At 46.2% G+C, this 21904-nt stretch overlaps 7 protein-coding genes across 7 annotated transcripts; 3 read left to right on the forward strand and 4 right to left on the reverse strand.

Moving 5' to 3' along the window:
- Positions 1 to 325: 325 nt before the first annotated feature.
- On the forward strand, positions 326 to 8223 carry F4813DRAFT_396934 (putative polyketide synthase; the record flags this gene model as incomplete). The annotated part of the gene is made up of 5 exons (XM_049247883.1): positions 326 to 2111; positions 2168 to 2327; positions 2377 to 6850; positions 6903 to 7220; positions 7273 to 8223. The coding sequence occupies 5 exons, from the start codon at positions 326 to 328 to the stop codon at positions 8113 to 8115; spliced, it is 7581 nt and encodes a 2526-aa protein (XP_049104233.1). The 3' UTR covers positions 8116 to 8223.
- A 16-nt stretch (positions 8224 to 8239) lies between these two features.
- F4813DRAFT_344009 (AhpD-like protein) lies at positions 8240 to 8996 on the reverse strand. Its single transcript, XM_049241606.1, has 2 exons — positions 8791 to 8996; positions 8240 to 8737 (listed from the first exon to the last, which is right to left on the reverse strand). The coding sequence occupies exons 1-2, from the start codon at positions 8940 to 8942 to the stop codon at positions 8272 to 8274; spliced, it is 618 nt and encodes a 205-aa protein (XP_049104234.1). The 5' UTR covers positions 8943 to 8996; the 3' UTR covers positions 8240 to 8271.
- Positions 8997 to 9253: 257 nt separating this feature from the next.
- Positions 9254 to 11046, forward strand: F4813DRAFT_103686 (FAD/NAD(P)-binding domain-containing protein). The gene is made up of 3 exons (XM_049238419.1): positions 9254 to 9442; positions 9515 to 10215; positions 10269 to 11046. The coding sequence occupies exons 1-3, from the start codon at positions 9389 to 9391 to the stop codon at positions 10867 to 10869; spliced, it is 1356 nt and encodes a 451-aa protein (XP_049104235.1). The 5' UTR covers positions 9254 to 9388; the 3' UTR covers positions 10870 to 11046.
- Positions 11006 to 12321, reverse strand: F4813DRAFT_103683 (NAD(P)-binding protein). The gene is made up of 4 exons (XM_049238418.1): positions 11509 to 12321; positions 11422 to 11440; positions 11235 to 11366; positions 11006 to 11183 (listed from the first exon to the last, which is right to left on the reverse strand). The coding sequence occupies exons 1-4, from the start codon at positions 12148 to 12150 to the stop codon at positions 11143 to 11145; spliced, it is 834 nt and encodes a 277-aa protein (XP_049104236.1). The 5' UTR covers positions 12151 to 12321; the 3' UTR covers positions 11006 to 11142.
- A 3110-nt stretch (positions 12322 to 15431) lies between these two features.
- Positions 15432 to 17783, reverse strand: F4813DRAFT_344012 (uncharacterized protein). The gene is made up of 2 exons (XM_049241607.1): positions 16009 to 17783; positions 15432 to 15936 (listed from the first exon to the last, which is right to left on the reverse strand). The coding sequence occupies exon 1, from the start codon at positions 17738 to 17740 to the stop codon at positions 16043 to 16045; it is 1698 nt and encodes a 565-aa protein (XP_049104237.1). The 5' UTR covers positions 17741 to 17783; the 3' UTR covers positions 15432 to 15936; positions 16009 to 16042.
- A 584-nt stretch (positions 17784 to 18367) lies between these two features.
- F4813DRAFT_384985 (uncharacterized protein) lies at positions 18368 to 19653 on the forward strand (the record flags this gene model as incomplete). The annotated part of the gene is made up of 2 exons (XM_049246179.1): positions 18368 to 19251; positions 19296 to 19653. The coding sequence occupies 2 exons, from the start codon at positions 18368 to 18370 to the stop codon at positions 19651 to 19653; spliced, it is 1242 nt and encodes a 413-aa protein (XP_049104238.1).
- A 306-nt stretch (positions 19654 to 19959) lies between these two features.
- On the reverse strand, positions 19960 to 21552 carry F4813DRAFT_378578 (transferase family protein; the record flags this gene model as incomplete). The annotated part of the gene is made up of 1 exon (XM_049245353.1): positions 19960 to 21552. The coding sequence occupies one exon, from the start codon at positions 21550 to 21552 to the stop codon at positions 19960 to 19962; it is 1593 nt and encodes a 530-aa protein (XP_049104239.1).
- Positions 21553 to 21904: the final 352 nt, after the last annotated feature.

The raw sequence follows: 21904 nt of genomic DNA on the forward strand, positions 1-21904 counted from the left end.
TTTTTGTAATACATGCCTAGGTACCTAGGTACCTAATAAGTGAGATTAATATTTCTATCGGACGTGGGTACTTGAACTATGATTCGGTTACAGAAAGCTTTATCGGAAAGAGATAGACCTTCTTGTTCATAATAAACGTTGGTAAACTTATTGTATTGGCCAGTAATATGGGTGTGGGTGGTTCTACGAGTTCAAAATTGCATATTATATCACAGGAAGGACGTTTTCCTCTGATTATTACCTCCTCTTTTTTAAGGCTCATATTTGATGTGTTTTTGCTTATACAATTTTTTGCTGTGATTCTTCTTCGATCTGTCCTATAATGATGCCTAGGTCTATCGAAGAGGAACCTATTGCGGTATGTGGGCTATCTCTGAACTTTCCGCAAGATGCCTCCTCAGAAAAGGATTTCTGGACTATGATTCTAAACAAGCGGAGTGCAATGACGATGTTCCCTCGGGATCGCCTAAATGTCGACGCATTCTATCACCCTACTCAACGTCATGCCCTCCGTACACGGGGTGCTCACTTCATCAAGGAGGACCTTGGAGTGTTTGATGCCAACTTTTTCTCGCTGACTCCTACGGAAGCTTCTGCTATGGACCCGATGCAACGAATTCTACTTGAGACAACGTATAAAGCGCTTGAAAATGCCGGTATACGACTCGAAGACGTAAAGGGTTCAAGGTCTTCTGTTCACACGGGTTGCTTCACAAACGATTATCTACAACTGATACTGAAAGACTCTGAAAGACTTCCTCCATATGCAGCAGTTGGAGCTACACAATCCATGATAGCAAATCGTCTAAGCTGGTTCTTTGATCTCCGCGGGCCTTCAGTTAACTTGGACTCAGCTTGTTCAAGTAGTGCTATGGCTGTCGACCTTTCTTGTCAGTTATTGCTCAGCGGCGTTACTGATATGGGTATTGTCGCTGGCTGCAATTTGCTACTAGACCCCGATTACAGTACTATCCTGAGCAACATGCAAATGCTATCTCCTGATGGTCGATGCTTTACCTTTGATCATCGTGCGAATGGGTATTCTCGCGGTGAAGGTGTCGCAGTTGTGATACTAAAACGTCTCTCTGATGCACTTCGCTACAATGATACCATACGGGCTATCATAAGGTCTACCGGTACTAATCAAGATGGTCGAACGCCTGGAATCACTCAACCTGATCTCAAAGCTCAGGCTCAACTAATCCGCGAAACATATAAACGAGCGAACTTAAGCATGGAACATACGAGGTTCTTCGAGGCACACGGAACGGGAACAGCAATTGGAGATCCAATGGAGGTTGGTGCCATTGCAGATTCTTTCCATAAATATCGCAACTCCTCTGATCCCCTTTATGTTGGCTCTGTCAAAACAAACATCGGTCATCTTGAAGGCGCCAGCGGTATTGCGGGGTTGATTAAAGCAATCCTCGCCGTAGAGTCCGGCATAATACCACCAAATACGAATTTTGAATCATTAAATAGAAAGCTTGCGTCTTACGACTACGTGATAACTCTGCCGGCGGAGCCAATAGTTTGGCCTGCTTGCGAAGTCCGAAGGGCGTCTATTAATTCCTTTGGATATGGCGGGACAAATTCCCATATCGTCATCGACGACGTTTCTAGTTACCTGAGACATAGAGGTTTAGTAGGGAACTTTAGAACAGCCAATCCATACTTCCGGACTGAGAATCTTCTCCTCTCAACGACCATAGAAGAATTTCCAAAGCTTCTTGTTTGGTCTGCTTCTACAGGGATTGCTACTCAACGCATGGTTTCTACGTGGGGGAAATACTGTTCAAAGATGCTCGATATTGATGCAATGCCGTCGGTTTCCGATATTGCATACACTCTTGACTCTCGTCGAACCTCACTACCGGCAAAGTCATTTGCAGTTGTTTCAGCTACTTCAGATATACGAGCTCTTGTAAAACTCGCTTCTACCCCCATTAATACCCCAAAACAGAGCCCACGGCTAGCATTCGTATTTACTGGTCAAGGTGCGCAGTGGTACGCTATGGGGAGGGAACTCTTGATGTACCCGGACTTTTTAGAAAGCATTCAGGCCGCAGAATCTATTCTCGTGGGTATGGGCTGCTCTTGGTCTTGTCGAGGTAGGTCGGCTCATGTTCAACAAGTACCTGGAATACCACTAATCAAGTCATTATAGACCAACTTTTGAAAGACGAGAAAGAATCGATGATAGATTACCCGAGCATTTCCCAATCCCTTACTGCAGTTGTGCAGATGGCGTTGGTTGATCTCTTAAGGTCATTTGGTATTAGTCCTGTTGCTGTCGTTGGTCACTCAATGGGTGAAATTGCTGCATCGTAAGGTCGGCATCCTTCCGTATAGTTACTCCCACTGACGTTCGAATAGCTACTGTGCAGAGCTTCTAACACGGGAGTCCGCTCTGCGTATAGTATATTACCGTGGCTACTTTACCGCTACAATTTCTAAGCAAAGCCGCTGCAGGGGAGCTATGTTAGCTGTGGCCCTATCTGCTGAAGAAGTAACCAACTACTTCAATAATATGAGTTGCGACCATACTAATATAGATCTCCCTCTGGTAGTCAGTTGTATCAACAGCCCACGCAGTACAACAGTATCAGGAGAGGAATCTGAAATCGAAAGACTTAGACAGATCCTAGAGAGCAAAGGCATTTTCGCACGACGACTACGCGTTCCTGTTGCCTATCACTCTCCTCAGATGAATCTGGTCGTATCCGATTGCCTAAAGCACTTTGGAATCCTTAAATCACCCCAACCAAAAGCCAACATCAAGATGATCTCGTCAGTCACAGGCTCTATTTTGACCAGAGAAAGAGCTTGTCAAGGGACCTACTGGACAGCCAATCTGGTCTCCCCTGTTTTATTTTCGCAGGCTGTGGAGCGACTTTGCAGAGATTCCACCCTGTCGCTCCGCAAGAAGATTGATGGTAGCCATCATGAAGCAATCGTAGTTGACAATCTTATTGAAATTGGTCCCCACGCAGCTTTACGTCTTCCTATTGAAGAAGTCGTTGAGACCTTACCTCGGAGAAAATCAATCAAATATCTGTCTGCGCTGTACCGTAAGCAATCCGCTTCGGTTACGCTCTTAAGATTGCTAGGGCAATTGTATTGCAGCGGTGTTCCCATCGATTTACGACGCGTAAATGACCCAGAGCAGCCATTTCGAAGATCCCGAATTTGTCTCGCCGACGCGCCAGAGTATCCATTCGACCACTCGACGAGATATTGGTGCGAGAGCCCTCTTGTTCGGAATTATCGTCTTAGAGCACATGGCCACGTCGAGCTTCTTGGTTCCCCTAGCCGAGATTGGAACCCACTAGAACCTCAATGGCGATGTTACGTTCAAGTTTCCGATATGCCATGGCTCGTAGACCATAAGCTGAACGGCAGAGCCGTTTATCCAGCTTCTGCCATGATTTCCATGGCTATACAAGGGGTTTCACAGCTTGCAAACCGATATCGGAATATGATTGGCTTTACTTTACACAATATTCGATACCAATCTGCTATTGCAGTTCCTTCTGAATCTGGAGACTTGGAGACGAGGTTACAGTTAAAGCCTCTTAAAGTCACTTCCGCAGCCCGAAGCTCTTGGGGTTTCTCTGTACATTCAGTAACTTCTGGTAATTGGGCTGAGAACTGCTCTGGGGTGATAGAAGTTCATTACGAAACAGAGCTATGGGCTGAAGAGGATAAGCAGAAGTCTCACTATTACAAAGACCACTTCCAAAAGCGAGATACACAGTGCTATAAGGTTTTTGATTCAATAGAGATATACAACAACTTCATCAAGCACGGGTTCCACTATGGGCCTTCATTTCAAGGGATTACGACAGTGAATCATGACGGCACTGATACTCTCACGGCAAAGTTAAGTTTGAGCAGTCCCCTGAGTGGCTCTACCGTGGGCAGTTCATTTATCATTCACCCTGGAACGCTTGATTCCTTTCTACACCTTGCCTTGGTGTCTTTAAGTGGAGGAGACAAAATAATTCCAACTCAAGCCATATCTAGAATCGATAAAATCTGGATCTCAGCGGAAGGATTTAACTTGCCGCACAAATCTATCCAAGCATCAGCAAAATTTGAGGGTGAGACAGCAAGAACCAAGCTTTATTCAGGGTTTGCATTGTCGGACGATAAAGAACATCTGAGGCTGGTAGTCGAAGGGCTTCAAACTACTATCATCGCTTCCGATAAAAGACCTGAAGAAATTGCTGGCCACGACCAATTTTGGTGTAGTGTCCAGACGGCTGTGGATGTCGATGCCCTATCAGGTACAAGGATTTTGCAACGACTGGAGTCAATTTGCGGACCTGACCCTCCTGGGCCGAGCAAATTCTTTAGTGATATCAGACGTTACCTATACTTTATGGTCAAAGAACTCCGTAAGAGCGTGACCGCAATGGGAACTGATTCTACGAAGCCATATCTGAGAAGATATGTAAGCTGGATGGATTGGCAGTTAAGCCAAACAATTGACGATGCATCTATAACGGATGACGGCTCACTTCGAATTCGAGTCGCAAAGCATGGGTTCCTTGGAGGCTTCATCCTCAAAGTTGCTGATAATGCCCTAAACGTCTTGCAAGGGAAGTCTGATATGGTACAGCTATTTTTTGAGGATAATCTCATAGGAAGATTCTACGAAGAACTGTTAGCGAGCTCTATATGCTACCAGAAACTCCAAAGCTACTTAGCAGACCTTTCATTCAAATATCCCAACCTGGACTTTCTTGAAGTTGGGGCTGGCACGGGTTCTTTTACTGAACATGTTCTCAAAGGAGTTTCGAGTACTGCATCTCCTGTGGAGAGATTCAATAGCTACTACTATACAGATATTTCCTCCACATTTTTTGAGGGTGCTCGAGAACGATTTCCAGCTTGTTCTCGGAAATTGAAATTCGCTGTCCTCAATGTTGAAGAAGATCCCCTGAGACAAGGATTCAAGGAGAATATGTTCGACGTCATTTCGGCATCTAATATTCTTCATATCACGGACAACCTTGATCTCACACTTCAGCGACTACGAAAGTTATTGAAACCGGGGGGCAAGTTCCTTCTTCACGAGTACATACACCCAGACCGAATTGATGCCGGGTTTATTTTTGGCTTGCTGCCGGGATGGTGGCCAAAAACAGACGAAACCCGTGTATTGAGCCCTCTTCTAAATGAGGAATCCTGGAATATGTTACTACGCCGAAATGGCTTTTCAGGTACAGACTTCATCCTTCGCGACTATGCTGATGAGGAATCTCATCTAATGAGCATCATTTGTGCAACAGCAGTAGAGTCTAAAGATGTTGTATTTCCAGATGTAACCATTGTGGTCCAACCCGGCTCAAGTGTCCAAGAAGATATGGCCATATTTTTAGCCTCGAAACTTTCTGTCGAAGGCTCTCGTGTGATCCGCATGGATTTATCAAAACCCCAGGAAGACATTTCTTCCCTTGGAAATATTATCACGCTGTTCGATCTAGAAGAGGCCATTCTCTCCCGATTAGACGAAGGTAACTTCGAACCGCTAAAGTCAATTTTGCTAAGGGCTTCGAGGATTCTTTGGGTTTCCAAAGCGGACACATTTCCTTCATCCCCAAGCCACGGGATGATAGAAGGCTTCGCAAGGGTCTTCCGGATGGAAAACATCAACTGCAAGCTGGCTACCCTGACCCTAGAAACAGATTCTGAATCACAAATATATGATTGTAATCATATTCTTTTCGCATTAAAGAATGGTATGAAGTCTCAAGGTTTTAACCAACCCGAAGATTATATCGTTGTAGATGGCTTTCTGAAACTGAGTCGAATATACGAGAACATAGAGTTTAAAAAAGCAATCTCAGAGAAACTACCAAGAGAAATGTTGACGACGGAAAGTGTGAAAGACGCGAGACCTTTTACAATCACATTCTATGACTCAGAAAGCCTCCTAAAACCGCAAATTGTGGAAGATAACTCTACATTCTCACCTATTGGCCCCGAGGAAGTCGAAATCGAAATTAAGGCTCTTGGCCTCGGTCCCATTGATTTCTCAATCCTTTCAGGCAATATTTCCAATATTAATATTGGTCGAGAATGCGCCGGTATCGTGACTAAGGTCGGCGCCAACTGCGATATTGCTGTAGGAGATCGTGTATGTGCTTACAGTGCCGATCTATTTTACTCCACGAGCCGAGCCAAGCGAAACCTGGTAGCTAAGATACCGGAATCTCTGTCCTTCGAAGAAGCTTCCACATTGCCACAGGACTCCTGCATTGCCAATTATATTGTACGAGAAGCTAGAATCCAGCGTGATGAACTAGTAATCGTACGAGGTGGTGACACGAGACTCGGAAGAGCAACGCTGGATGTATTAAAGAAGTACGGTCCAAAGCTATGCGCAACTATATCGACGCCAGGTGATGAACCCTTCTTCAGCGGCATCCAAAAGCTCACAGAAAGCTGTTTTACCGAATCGTTTAAATCGTGTTTTTCGGAGAAAGCTAACGTTATACTGGACTTCGTGGGCACCGATATGCTGCAGCTAACAGAATGTGTGTCAAAATTCGGCCAGATTTTGAGCATCAGGGAAGTCTCAGATGATAGTTCTATTCCAATAAGTCTCTTCGAGCTACCAGCCACTGTCGGTTTTCGAATTTTGGATGTAGTTGCAGTATTACAACACCAACTTGATCGATTGGAAATGCCCTTTTCCGAAGTAGGCGAAACGACTTCGATCCACCCTTTCCACGTAAAGACAATTGACCTCTCTGTTATTGAAACGGTTTCTTCCCATATAAGAGATCTTGATCGTGAAGAACGGATTGTCATCAAGTATGATGACGAAAGCCAAATACAGGTGAGCCTCCGCTTTCTTTTGATCTAGGTAACTAAGGCTGATATCTGTAAAGATCCACAAAAAATCTGTAAAGGGTGATCTATTCGATCCATCTGCCAGTTACGTGATCTCCGGTGGTCTAGGAGATCTTGGAAGATGCATAGCTGAATGGATGGTGAGTCGCGGTGCTCGGAATCTTATTCTCTTATCACGCTCCGGTCCACGAAACAAGGCAGCCAGGACAACGATTCAACACCTAGAGCAGTCGGGTGCTAAAGTTTACACACCAGCATGTGATATTTCAGACCACTCATCACTTCAAAGGGTCCTACAGCAACTTCAAGATATACCTGCAATCAAAGGATGTGTCCAAGCTGCGGGCGTTCTCAAGGTGAGTAAAACGACAAATGATTGATTAAAATTATAAGCTAACAGAACGAAAGGATATCATGTATGACAAGATGAGCTTCGAAGATTGGAAAGTTGCAGTTGATCCCAAAGTTAGCGGCTCTTGGAACCTACACAATCTTCTTCCAAAGGGGATGGATTTCTTCATCTTGACGTCTTCAATCACCGGGATTATGGGTCAAGCAACACAGATCAACTACTCGTCGGGAAACACTTACCAAGATGCCTTGGCGAGATACCGCCTTGCAATTGGTGAAAAGGCTGTCTCTCTAGATCTTGGCCTCCTTTCCACCGGTGGATTACTATCCCAAAACAAAGGTCTAGCCGAAAGGTTTGCTGCAGAGAATGTCTACACAGTGCTGTCTGAATCAGATATATTAGCTCTGTTTGATCATTTCTGTGATCCTAACCTTGGTTTAGACCAAATCCCGGCACAAATAGTTTCAGGAATCATTAACCCATCCTTGCAAGATAGGCGAAGTCCTAGCTTTCCCCTGGCATTCCATCATCCCTTCTGGAGCCATACTCTTGTTCAGAGTGGTAATGGCCAAGAAACAGGAGATAGTCCGGACGCTACCGTTAGCGTAGGCCGTACACTGATTTCCGCGAGCTCCGTTGCAGAAATGGGCGGAATCGTAGCCGGCGCACTTGCAGACCATATTTGCAGTCTAGTCAGAACTCCCCGAGAAAATATCGACTTGGAAGAGCCACTTCGTATGGCCGGGGCTGACTCTTTAAGTGCGGTATACCTTCGCAATTGGATTAAGAAGGAATTTGCGGTGGATGTCGCAGTTTTTGACATTCTAGGAGATATGTCTATCATTGCGCTCGGAAATTCCATCGCTAGTGAATGGCGAGAGGCTAGAATTGTAAGGTAGACCAGATGTTTAGAGCCTCGATCACTGTTTCGTTCGAATAGAGTATGGCGCCAGATTCGCTTATTTGGTAGATTTATTATTTGAGTGCAGCATGTTTCAATTTATCCCCTATATATAGTACCTAACTCACACAAGCTGGGTAATATCCAGAGAAATCTATTCTCTTGCCATATCAGGGTTCTTAGTTGCTATAAACGTGCCCTCTCCCGACTTTGGGGCACCAACATCAGCAATATTAGATAGCATTGAGACATAGATGTATCCGCTAACAATATGCGCAACGCCAGCGACCCCATCTTGCCCTAGTATCTCTCTCGCATGCTCAAAGCTTGCATCATCTAGTGGCTTACGCAGCTTTGTAAGTTTCAGTGCCAGGTTGTAAACGGTGGATTCACGGTCGCTAAGACCACTAGGAAGCTTTCCGTGGAACGCCTGCTGCACCTGTTCTTTCGTGAAGCCAGCGTAAATACCGATTTCAGAATGAGCATACTGTAAATATGGAACATCATACTCAGAGGCGACGGCGAGGATACAGAGCTCCTTTTCCTTAAATGTAAAACGTTTCTGACGCATAACCTTGGAAGCGAGGGCAAGCCATGGGTCAGCAATGTCCTCCGTGTAACTGTAACAAACTATTAGCAAAACACTCGAGGCTATCTCTAAGTGAAGACGCACAATAATGAGGAATATGGACCGTAAAATAGGCCTTGGTCATTCTTCTGGGTAAGATGGCTTGGGAATCGAGAGAAGAGGTTCGCTATGCCATCTTGAGCGCTCTTCTGAGCGTCGCTGAGTTCGTTTTCTGACACAATGGGAAAGCGAGTCATGATTATTGCGTATACGAGTGTACCTAGTGTTCTAGACAGAATATGACGATGGACAGAACACGTAAAGGTAAGTCTATTATAGCCACTGACCCCAACTGGACTGATGGACGACCAGCCTGCATTGCTATATTACAACCCCCACCCCCCTTTCTGTACACCCCTCCTCCGATCCGAACTGAGACTTATGGGTAGGATGTCAGACATGTCGACTCGCATGCATATTGTTGCAATCCTTGCAAAGCACTCGTGTCAACGCTATCAGCTAATACGCACCCCTTTTCCCCGGCGAACGCCTCAGTCTTATAAAAGTGGGCTGATCGACTCTTTCTTAAAATAACTGAACTATCCGGACCAAGACCGTTTTTTCATTTGCCTCATCTCCGATATTCAGTAACCGTTATCCCGAAGACACAACTACCTAGGTACCTAGGTGGAAAATCTACAGCATGGATAAACGCCAACTAGAAAAAGATTACTCGCCACCCAAAAATGTCATTATCGTAAGCTACGCCTAATACTTCTGTATATTTCCATGTTTGTGTATGTTTATGTATGTTTATGATCTTGAATAGATCGGCGGGTCCCTCTCCGGACTCATGCACGGCATCATGCTCCACCGTCTCGGAAGCACAGTCCGAATCTTGGAACAGTCACTCACCCATACACCTGTCTCTCACATGGCAGGAGTATGCTTAGGCATTGATGTACAACACCTTCTAAAGCGCTTCGATCGCACTTCAGACATCCCCTTGGGTATTTCGGCTGTGCAACTACAGTCACTCGATAGACAGGGCAAGATCCGTCCTTTTCTACGGATCAATCGGATCATGTCTTCGTGGGATGCACTTTATTTCCGGCTAAGGGCCAATTTCGACATGCAAGCAAGCCACTATGTTCCCCATCCGCCTGCATTAGATTTAAGGGCAGATGAGAATTCACATGGCGCCAATGCAAGAGCAAGGTATGAAATTGGAAAGCAAGTCGTAGGGATAGAGCAGTTTAAGACTGGTCAGCTACTGGTTCGCTATAAAGATCATATGGACGGCGGCACAGATGCACAAGCACTGGCAGACCTAGTAATCGGTGCTGATGGCCCAAACTCGATAGTCCGCACGATCTTTTTAGACCCAGGTCAAACAGACCGGAAATATACGGGATATGTGGCATGGCGTGGTGTAGTTCCAGAGGAGCAAGTGAGCGGAGAGACGCGAGAAGTATTTCGGGCAAATATAACCTATTCGATATTAAAGGGTGAAGGCGGCCACGTGATACTGTAAGTTGAAAGCCTTTATGTTAAAGCTCAGAGTTGCTGATGTCGCTGCGTAGTTATTATATACCAGGAGAAGGCGGTTCCGTCGAGCCTGGCAAGCGCCTCTTGAACTTCTGCTGGTATACAAACGTTCCTCTTTCCTCCCTAGATACAATCATGACCGATATTAATGGTAGACGGCATCAAACCAAACTACCGCCCGGACAAGTCCGCCCTGAGGTTTGGGAGACCCAAAAGTCTATAGCCAAAACACAATTTGCGCCACCATATCTCGAAGTCATTGAAAAAATCAGATCGCCTTTCCTACATCTGATCACTGATTACTGCTCTTCACGCGCCTCCTTTATGGGAGGCAAAGTCCTGCTAGTTGGAGATGCAGTCACCTTGCTGCGACCGCACATTGCTTATTCTACGAATCAAGCCGCATACCATGCTCTCTTGACCGAAAAACTAGTCACTGGAAAGCTGACGCTGGAGAAATGGGAGTACCAAGTAACGACCGCTGCATATCTGCAGTGGAGGCGAAGCGCGTGGTTCGGAGAATATTTCCAGCGACCCCTTTATATTTCCATTGGAACCGCTATGCTCTTCTGGGCTACATCTGCGTTGGCAAAGCTGAGGATTTGGATGGGGTGGTTGCCACCGCAGGCAATTTAGGTATCAGGCAAGGAGAATGAAGTGTCATTCCTATAATTGGCTATATATTCAATATTTACCTAAAAGAGGAAAAATAGACAGCTTTGAGTTGAAGAGAGTCGTCGAAGGGTTTAACACGATGTTTTCAAAGGTATGGAGACACTAAGGGGGCAGATAGGAAGGGAGAATATAGGTACCCAGGTAACTAGTACCTACTTAAGCCCTTTATGTTTCTCCTATTATCTCCTATCCTACCTTAGGTTAAGTACATAACCTACCTGCTACTCGGGTTAGCTAAGGCAGAGTATAACCTCCGTCAATTATCAAGTCAGCACCTAATCCAAAGTATTAGTAGGAGCCTCAACCAAACATAAATTAGGACTGACCTGTTACATAACTGCTCGCATCGCTCGCTAAGAAAACGTATGCCCCCTTAAGTTCGGATGGCTTGCAAAACCTACGACCGGGAACCATCTCGATCCACTGGCTTCTCCATTCCTGAGGGTGAACGTCGAGCACTATATATCCGTTAGATATGGTGTACCCATTCATACAACGCAACCTAAGACTTACTTTCTGTTTCAATAAAGCCCTAGTTATTGGAAATCATAGTTAGATTGATTCGTTTCAATGTTTGGGTGCAACAGTGAGATCCCATACCGGCGAAATATTGTTGACTCTTGTGTAGTCCACCCACTCTACGGCTAGCGACTTTCCGAGATGTACGAGAGCAGCTTTACTCGCGTTATAGGCGGCTTGATTTTGAGGAACATTGACGAGTGTTGCCGACACTGACGCTGTAAATATGATGGAGCCCCGGTGCGGTTGCCCGTCCGCCTTAAACTGCTTCTCAAACACGCGCGCCGCAGCCTGCGCCGCCCAGAACGCACCGTTGACGTTGACGTCGAATAAGTCACGGAACTTGTCTTCCGGGTAATCCAGAGCCGCGATGTTTGCGGTGACGCCCGCATTCGCCACTAGAATGTCTAACCGGCCGCCGCCTACCTCCTCTGTAACTGCGTTCACGACGGCTTCAATTTCGGCCCGTGAGCGCACGTTACACTTATATGCTTTGACTAGTCGACCCTCGTTGGCTGATGATATTTGCGCAGCTATCTCATCCGCTTCTTTTGGTGGCGTGCTTGAGTAGGTTATCGCCACTTTCGCGCCGGCTTCGCAAAGCCCCCGTGCGACTTCAAGCCCAATTCCTCGACATCCTCCTGTGACTAGAGCAGTCTTACCGGCGAGGCTGAAGTGCGATAGCACTGGGGCTTCTGGATTGGGGTGAGGTGCAAGAACCATATTGAATACCTAAGGTACAGAGTAAAATTAGGGATAAATTGCGAGATCTGTGAAACTTGATATGTTACCCTTGAGATAAAACTTAAATACCCACGGGGTTTGAAGCCGGGCATCACATTTTAAGGGGGGTAGTACCGGATGGGGTTTGGGTTCAAGGTGCTCGGCTCGAATTCGTGCGGGTAGTGGACTACATCATACCGAAATTTAGACTACTAGACAAAATACTTGATCCTCTCCAATCAAATGATCCCAAGGCCGATGCGGCTATCGGGTGGAGTGGGACTTAAAAAGTCTCTTCGGTATTCTCCTCACTAAAGTGGCACTGAAGCTTGAGTAAACCATGAGAACACAAGGCCGGAATAGGATCAGCTAAAAAAGGGTGGTAAATAGAAGGCTTCTTAGTAGAAGGTCTAAGTGGGAATGTGGCCGACGAAAATATTTGCTTGGTAGATATTAAGGGAATAATCAGACACAAGTAGTTGTCTAATGGCATAACTCTATAATTCTTAGACGCCTAGCGTAGGTAGGTATATGTGGATATCTCCTGATACAAACAGCTGCCTTTAATAAATGTGTATTCTCCTAATCATTCGTGGCCCCCTTTAGGGGTCTCGAAATTAGACCAGCAGTAAAATATATTCTTGCCGGAATATCCAAGTCAGCATTTTTTAAAATAGCAAAGTCTACAAGAGCGAGAAATATATCTATAGTAGGTAAGCTCGAAGACGGGTTCCGGGGGACCTCCGTAAGTGGATCGCGATATTCTCGGATTTCGGCTCCGGTACCGCTTGACTTCTAGCACTCACGGATCTAAGATTCAACGTAGGCTATGTTATCATATTGTAAAGAATAGAGCCTTCAACGCGCTGTAGTTGGCAACGATCTAGGAGGTACTTTATCGGATTCAGGCGCTCGCTTATACGCCATATCCGTCTTAGATTTGAGCGCCGCACGATATTTTAAGTACATTTCTGAACATCAATTAAACAAGTACTACCATCACAGTTCTCACACAAGTACGAAGACGTATATCGCCCATAAAACAAAGGACAGTTCATATTACAGGAGAGGTTCTATACTAAGGTAACGAACAGACTAGATTTTAGTTTTTAGGGTGGGATAAGTATAAGTATGGTTCGTATAGTTAATACATCATGATGGCCGAACAGCTTCGGTACCGAACTCCAAGACCGACAATTTATATTTTCCTTCTATTATTCCGTGGAGCATCACATTCTATATGCCTTGTAGCTGCTGTCGCCCGGCTTGTGATATTCCGACAACCCCTTGTTCCAACGAACCAGCTTGTCGGTAGACTCCGCGGCCGTTGGTTTGCCCGCCTCGTACATAGAGTCTAGTCGGGATAGCGCTTCGTCGTTGCCATTACGTCTCTTCCTCCATACACATCGAAGGATTAAAATAACCACGGTGATGAGTACTAGACCGCCTCCACCTCCGGCAATACCCGCAACAGCTACCACCGGGAGGTTGCCAATCATTCCAGTATTCCCATTATTTGTCTGTGCTTGGGTAATAGTATTACCATTAGTGTCGGCTATAGCGCTTTGCGTAGCGGTGGCGTCTTCCTGGGGAAGCTGTGTGGCCACAGCCGCGAGAGTCGAGGAAAGTTGTGTTGGAGCGTCCAGTGTGCTACTAGGTGCCTCTGGGATGTTGAGACTTGTAGCTACACTATCGAGGATAGAGCTAGATGGTTCAAGGGTAAGGCTTGATGGTTCGGCGATAGAGGTCGATGGTTTAATGGATGTCACAAGCGTTGTTGGCGGGGCTGATGTTGTCAAGACTGATGTTTTAGAAGACGAAGGCGAAGGCGAAGGTGAAGGAGAAGGAAAAGGCAAAGGCGAAAATGTCGTTAGTGGGCCGGCAGCCGGGGTTGTAGTTGACTCAGGACTAGTACTCGGCTCGAGAATAGTAGTCGACTCGGGACTAGCAGTCGTCTCCGGTGCATCGGGAGTTAAGCTGTCTGTGTTTTCAGCAGCGCCGGGATTGAGTGCAATTGCCGTAGTCTGAGGCGGTAATTCTGGCAACCCCGTAATAGAGTTCTCGATAGCACTAGCGCTTGTGGGCTGTTGACGTAGTGGCTGTTCGTCGTCATCATCATCGCCATCGTCCTCGCCCTTCGAACTTCCGGGCTTGGGTGTCGCTACTATTTCGCCGTTTGAAGTCGCGGGCGCAGTCGGAATCGCTCCGGTATTGGCTTCGGGATTAGTTTCCTGGTTTGCGTTCCCAGCATCCTCAGCTGGTGTCGTTATCTGCGGAACCCGACCATTGTCGTTGTTATTATTCCCACCCAAGAGACCTCCGCCCAAACCTCCCAAAGTATCGCCCAAAGTATTGCCTAAACCACTTAAAAGGCCAGCCATCGTAGAATAAAACTCTAAAATAGAACACCAGGTCCAAAGAAAAGAATATTAGGAAAAAAAAATGTGTACGATGCTATCACCAGGACTCTCGCATCGAATATTGTTGCTCAAAGTTGCGAATGAAGATTGAAGATATCTTGAAAGGTTTCTATCTAGAACCCAGGAAATGGGGACTCCATCCTGAAAGTATGAAAAGCGTCGCGCTAACACGCCCCCAGATGAACCCCTCGTAAAAGGCTTGGTCTGAAGTCATGATTCGATTCTCTGGCACGGCCTCAGTTTCATGTTCCCTAGCAAAACTATCCCTGGATTGGCGTTTCGTGCCGAGACGGGATTGATATTCACTTGATCTGCAAATTGTAACACCCCTGTTAAGGCGCTCTGTGCATACATAGGTCCTGCATTGGAACCTTTAGTCGATCAAACATCATCAGGTATTTATGGGTCTAATTCGTTTCTTCCATATCGTCTTAGTAGCCAGATAGCCAGAGTACATGGTCGACTTTGTTTCTCAATGTGACGCTGAGCCCCTGTCGATCATGGGTATGCAACAAGAACCTAGGTACATACATACGTAAATCAACATCGTCGGAATGCAAGTTTTCAGCTGGACATGTTGAAGTATATTTCACTGTTTTCTACTGCTCTTAGTAGCTGTAAAACCATGTAGCATAACAAATACGTAACTAGAACTGATAGTATATGTTTCTAATTTGGAATTATCGCATTGCATTAATCCTTGCTAGTCAGCCTTTTTCACATACACAGGTTACCTCAGTATGTAAAAGCGACTTCATAGTCTAGATCCAAGCTAGATTCCAAGCAACTGCAAGAGTGATCAATCTATGATTTGATCTTGCCCAGAATATTGGCAGATGAGTTCTATTGTCGATTACAACTCTAAGCTATCACCAAGTAGCATTTGACGCGGAGGCCTCTTAACGATCTACATATGGAAGGCTTCTGTTGTGGGGATATCCACTTTGCTAGCCGCCATTCACCCAGTCTTCATGATAGGTAGTTCGAAATCTCGACAGCGGTAAGAAATATCATTGCCGAAGACGCGGAAGGCTACCTACCTGGATATTCATTCTCCACGATGCGGTATAGTTCATTTTTAATCCCAAGGGCTTAACTGAGCAATGGATATCTATATCATCGGCATTGTCAAGATGCGGTGACTTGATCCTCAACCATCCCTGGACGTTTTGCTGTTATCCGGCCGACGTGCTTTAATACAGAAAGATCCGTTCCGCTCAGGGGCTGTTTTGAGTGATAGAGCTACCGGAGAAGCCAATTCATTCTCTTCCGAGCATTGATTACTCTTTTTCATGTCGTTCCCTAGAGGACATGATGGGCTATGTGTACTACCTAGGTCAGGTTCTTGACGACGTTCTTTATTCCCGTAAGAGACTTGTTCCCATTTTACCCGAAAGTTCCATCGAACGTGCCTCGCCACCTGTACTTACCTGGACAGAAGGGATTCCGTTAATGTCAGTCCCTAGAGTAGGTCAGTCCCTAAAGTAGGACCTGACGGCCTGGAGCCACTGGCTAAGTTTAACGTCCGCTTTCCCCAATGCTCTGCTGTCGTACTCACTGCCCATCACCTTCTGCTCGAGCCACATTTCCACTTCTGATAGGCGGCAATTGATCTCCTGCTCATTTTCCACGTTTATCCAATATCTTCCTGCCCACTCTATGAAAACAAAGAACCGCCCCATACGTGCCAGCGATCGAAAGGGCAGCAGAATGTCCAAATAGGGTCTCAGCGCCAAATCTTGATCTCTGTCCATGGTGAAATTGCCCTCTTCAAATGCTTTACCGGTCACCCTCTGACGACTGTCATTATCTATGCTGTATCTTGGCGGTTCAAAGCGAGTCATATAGACGGCTATTGTTAAGGCGGGGAGGTTTGCATGGATTCTAAGGGAGTCGACGCTACTCTGCCAGTGAATGTACGATACGGGATCCGGTAATGTCAAAGGGTCACGCGTCTCAAAAGGTGGACATACCAACTCCAAGTAACGAAGATAAGATAGTGTATTAGGCTTAAGAAACTTCGTGATGAATATAAAGGTTTCGAGTCCAGCTAAGACGGATGAGCGGCCCTTCCATATTCCCACGATTGGGATGATAATCATGCGATTATAGGAATAGAAAACGGCTCGAGAAGATTCGTACATGGCTCGACTAACAAGGAATAAGGCCTGCGGGGGACGCCAGCATCGGCAGCGAGACGAGTAAACACAGTGATCACGCATGCAAAAACATCCAAGCTCGGAATGATAATCTGCACAATGTTGAAATACACGACGGTCGTAGTATTCCGCAGACACTTCCTCTCTAGGAAATTTATAATGAAAGCCACGTTGTGGTTTCCACCGGACCTCATTCGTGGGGGTGATCAGATCGGTGTATTTTAGAATTGATTGCTGGAGGTCTTGCGGAAGATCGAGGAACCGGAAAGGCTGATCTAGATGAGTAGGTTTGTCTGACACTATGATGGCTGTTTGTCGGGCCATAGAGTAGAGATTCCTATTTTTGCTGCGACCAAGACGCAGGGCGCAGTCCTTGAGACTTCCGGGGAAATCGAGAAAAGGTTGCAGCACATCAAGAGCGATATATATCTGCGAATTTACGTCACAGATAAAGTGTAAGCTAAGCTTTTGAGGATTTGAGTATGTGAGAATATGCTTTGCAGTTTGTTGCCATGCAGCAACGCGACTTTCTCGAATAGGCTCGGTGTTTATACCGTCCAAGATGTAATTTCCGGGACAGTAGCCATCAGCCAGGCGGAGATGAACGTATAAGTTGGTTAGGTTGTTACAAGCGTGAGGAGTAATGTTGCCGAGAATACGGAGACCATCATCTACGGCCCGGTGGGGAACGAGTAAGAAATTCTCAGAGTAGACAACAGCACTGACTTCGGCATAGACGGCTTTGCAAGTCTGAAGGAGGTGGAATGTGAAATGGAGTTTATCACACCAGTCGCAAGGGTCACTTTTGAATATTTTTTTTTGATGATTTTCCCCTTCAAGGTCTTCGTGGGGTTGTTTTAATGAGTGTATGTAGATCGAGTTTCCGCTGATGAGACCTGCATAATCATAGATTCGCCGTCGGACAGGAGCCGGGAGATCGAGCAATGTCCTATTATGCGTGCAGGTCCTCCGGCCAAACCAATGGCATATTCTTTCCTGGCGCAAGGCCATGGTATGACTGAGAGGTAGGTATTGTTAGGTATGTTAGGTTACATGTAGGTACCTACTTAGGAGCATCAAAAAGGCACAGGTCAGTGTGGTTCGAAGCTAGAGCGGTAATTTATGAAAGCACTGTACCGCCACAAGCAAGGATGGTGGGCACTCAAACAAGGTACGATGCGGGAGGAACCAGACACGGGTAATGAGCCACGTTCTATAATCGTATGTTAGGTAGGGTCATACTCATAATACAGTACAGGATTTATCAAGTAAATTATTTAATTCAGTGTTGCTAACTACTAGTTCTTTAGCAGTATATATTTGCAAAATATATTACTACTTAACTTAATGTATATACGATCATTGCTACGCAAACAAGTTGATGCCTCTAGTTCTTCATATACCCCGCATTTAGGCTTACTCTACCGTATAATTTCCAATCCATTTCCGGTCTAAAAGCCGTATTAGATCAACTAAAATAGAGGCTAGTGGTTGTGGTAGAGTCATTATGTTCTTCTCTTAAGCATTTGTGCTGGCGTAGATAACGTCAAGTTATGAAAGTACCTAATCATTAACTGATGTGGCTATTTAAAGATTAGTTAGAGTCGTATGAATATAGAAGAAAAGTACCTGTTAAACATGGCCAATGTCGATCTGATACAGGAAATGCGAGGGGCGGTCAGTTTGGCAATCGACTGCGCAGACCAAGACTTGAGGAAAAATATCAACCAGGAATTACACCAACATCCCGAAATAGCATATCAAGAAGTGTTCGCACATGATACAATCACGCAGTTTCTTCAAGATCGCGGATTTACCGCAAAGCGCAGTACTTATGATCTGGCAACAAGCTTCGAAGCCGAGATCGGCACTTCTGGACGTCTCGTGGTAATATGTGTTGAATATGATGCACTACCTCAGATCGGTCATGCCTGTGGCCATAACTTAATCGCAACATCATCTATTGCCGCCTTTCTCGGCGCTGCTGAGGCCTTGAAAAAGAGTGGTGCTGCTGGACGACTCCGAATACTCGGCACTCCGGCCGAGGAGGGCGGTGGTGGCAAAGTAAAACTAATCGATGCAGGGGCATTTAAGGATGATATTGCAGCAGCCATCATGGCTCATCCAATGCCTAGTCACCAGATATCCGGCTCCAACGCGCCACATATATATGACGGTCTAGCAGGGTTGAAGATGATAGCGAGTCATAAGTTTCGCACCGAGTTTCGTGGGAAAACAGCACACGCTGCTGGTGAACCGTGGAATGGCGTCAATGCCCTTGACGCTGCCGTCGCAGCATATAGCAGTGTCGGACTTCTTCGTCAACAAATCCAACCTGACGAACGTGTCCATGCTGTAATTGAGGTCGGCGGGACGGTGCCGAACGTAATTACAGATTACACACGTATGAACTGGAACGTTCGAAGTCCGACGATTGCCGGAGCTGATAAATTGCTTGCACGCGTGAAAGCATGCATAGAAGGGTCAGCCACTGCAACCGGCTGCGAGCTCAGTTATATCGTGTAAGTCTTCTAGATGCACGTGAAATCAGAGCTGACAGTAGTAGAGCGCCGACATACGCAAACTTGACGGCAAACCAAGCTCTTTGCGAGGTATATGCGGATGAGATGGGACGTATTGGTGATAAAATTTTATTGCGGAACGAGAATCCCATAACAGCTTCAACTGATATGGGCAACGTCTCCCATATTATACCGAGCTTCCACGGCGCGTTCGCAATACCGGCGCCGCCGAACACTTCGCTCCATAATCCCGGGTTCACTGCGGCGGCTAGCACCGACGAAGCTCATGAAAAGGCACTGCGGTGTGCGAAAGGGATGGCGATGCTGGCTGTTCGGGTACTTTTAGATGAAGACCTCGCTTCCAAGGCTGGTAACGACTTTCAACATAACCACGAGTGGTAAATCTATGGTTGAATAGATCTTCAGATACCTGTAGAAGCATTTCCTATAATAAAATTAAGTCAATGTAGTTACTAATAGTATCTAGTAATGCTGATTCTAACACTTATCATTCAAGTAGCAATACACCCGCACTACTTCCCACAGGGTGAGGCGACGTACCTAAGAGTCTAGGTCGAAATCGACATCCTTTTTGCATTTGACATTGAGGGTTATTGCAGAAATAATTTAGGAAGGATATATGATGTTCTACGTCTTTCTGTACCTTTTGAACTAGTAATTGTCTATTATAATACTATCTATTTTCTATCAAAATCCATACGCTTTCAACATAGAGTCCTGGAGAAACCGCTGCATAGTTTCCTTCTCTAAACATACGCTGATATCAAAATCTCCCGTATCCGCAATGTCCATGACCTGGACGAGCCCATCTATTCGCGGCATCACACCATGCACGTACCGAGCTAGTTTATGCGTCGCGCAGAAGTCAACCTCGTATGCCCGTGCTCGTACCCATGAAGTAACGAGTGTATGCTTGGAGCCAAGGAAGGCTTGCCATAGGCGCTGTGGGCTAACCTCATAAGCTGCGTCATGGATATATGCAGATACAGCATCTGGAGTGAATAGGGACATCATCTGTCTAATTGAGCCGGCAATTGAACCGATCGTTGTAGTGCTCACTTCGGAGCCAGGTTTAGCAACATAACCCAACAAGATCGGAGAACCAGAAAAGGTATTTGGCAATGGTGGATCGACCCGATTGCGAACCCCAAGGGTAATATCAATATATACCTGATCTTGAGACCTCTCAAGCTGTCTTGCACGATTGATAAGAATCCAGATGTGCGCTAGAGCAGCATCAAGTCGTGAGATGCGGTGCCCTCTTAGGGAGTCTGGAAGACTACTCTCAGCGGCCTTCTTCATCGCGATAATGGTTTCCGCCTTGAAGCGTATTTGCACATGCTCTACAGGAGCAGCCAAGTCCCACGTTGGCCAAGGTGGAAAGGAGGAGGGGCTTAGCTCTGAGCGAGCCAGTTCCTCCGGTGATGGCCTCGTACCGAGTGTAGACGCTTCAGCCCAAGGAGGATAGCCCGGTGCATCTTTGGCCCACCAATCGTATCGATGCATGGGTAGGGCTCTCGCTATTTTGACTTTCTCTGGGTCTGGTCCTGTGGGGGTAAGATGGGCGCGCTGGTCTAGCTGCGAGGGTTCGAATAACGGTGCAAGACGCTTTTCCCCATCGGATCTATCACTCCCAAACAGATATCGCGACTGCACTGCCCAGGCATGGGCGAATTGCATAAGACACACAGCATCGGAGAGGCAATGCGTAAGCTTGATACTGATCGCAAACCCGCCGCATTTGAAGCTCGTTAACTGGATAGTAACGCCTGGCAGACCCTTAAACTCCGACAAGCTTGAAAACGCAAGTTTCGTTTTAGCGAGGAGGTCATTCTGAGGGAAATCTGTCGCATTCCACACTTGCTTTGCAGTTAATCGCTCCCCTTGGCTTGGTACTATAGCGCTGAGCTCTCGGCTGTCTTCTACAATCGTCAATTCTACTCCAGGATCCCCTGAGCTACCGTACACAACCACTGGCCGGCCGATATACCGAGGGTTGGCATCGCCTTTCACAAACTCCTCAGATGCCCATTGGAGCTGGCCTGAGAAGTGCGGGTAGTCGTCCAGGGTCTGCCTAAGCGCTTTCTCCAACCGTTCGAATAGAGTAGGATCACGCGAATCGGCGTTTTCTGCTCGATCGTAGAGCCAGATTGCGCCGCATGGTGCAAATCGCGCGACGGATGCGTCGAGGATAGACAATTTCGTAGTCGCTATCTGTTTGGGGCCGTTCAGGGGGAAAACCCTCTTTGCATGTTGAATTTGATATACTGGATCCGTCATGACGCTCTGGGTTTCCGGCCCTTTCATCTCGTCTCCAAATCTTGTCAGTGAAACTGTGTTTTGAACCCTTTCCTAGTGTAAGATTCAATCTTCTATTGTCGACGTTGGACTTTCATTTCTTCCACGCGCGTAGCTAAAATGACACTCCTCGTTTGATCGCCACATGATTCAAGAGGGTTGACAATGTCTATGAAGAACACCACCTTACTTATATGGCCTGAGTAGAGATCCGTTATTGAGTCTAATTGAGTATAAGAAATCCGCCTTAGGAATGCCGTGAGAATGACAAGTGACCCCCTATTGGGAAGATTATTGATCGGATAAGGTCGGGTCAGGCGGGTATGATTCATAA

This window comes from Daldinia decipiens (assembly GCF_022478715.1).
Source record: "Daldinia decipiens strain CBS 113046 unplaced genomic scaffold F4813scaffold_2, whole genome shotgun sequence".
Classification (NCBI taxonomy): Eukaryota; Fungi; Ascomycota; class Sordariomycetes; order Xylariales; family Hypoxylaceae; genus Daldinia; species Daldinia decipiens.

Coding starts and splice junctions, on each gene's coding strand:
- F4813DRAFT_344012 (XM_049241607.1), bottom strand. CDS start 17,740: ATGGCCTTGCGCCAGGAAAGAATATGCCATTGGTTTGGCCGGAGGACC.
- F4813DRAFT_344009 (XM_049241606.1), bottom strand. CDS start 8,942: ATGACTCGCTTTCCCATTGTGTCAGAAAACGAACTCAGCGACGCTCAG. Junction 8,738..8,790: donor GGTCCATATTCCTCATTATT/GTGCGTCTTCAC, acceptor AGTTTGTTACAG/TTACACGGAGGACATTGCTG.
- F4813DRAFT_103683 (XM_049238418.1), bottom strand. CDS start 12,150: ATGGTTCTTGCACCTCACCCCAATCCAGAAGCCCCAGTGCTATCGCAC. Junction 11,184..11,234: donor TGCGAGCAGTTATGTAACAG/GTCAGTCCTAAT, acceptor ACTTTGGATTAG/GTGCTGACTTGATAATTGAC.
- F4813DRAFT_103686 (XM_049238419.1), top strand. CDS start 9,389: ATGGATAAACGCCAACTAGAAAAAGATTACTCGCCACCCAAAAATGTC. Junction 9,443..9,514: donor CACCCAAAAATGTCATTATC/GTAAGCTACGCC, acceptor GATCTTGAATAG/ATCGGCGGGTCCCTCTCCGG. Junction 10,216..10,268: donor GAAGGCGGCCACGTGATACT/GTAAGTTGAAAG, acceptor GTCGCTGCGTAG/TTATTATATACCAGGAGAAG.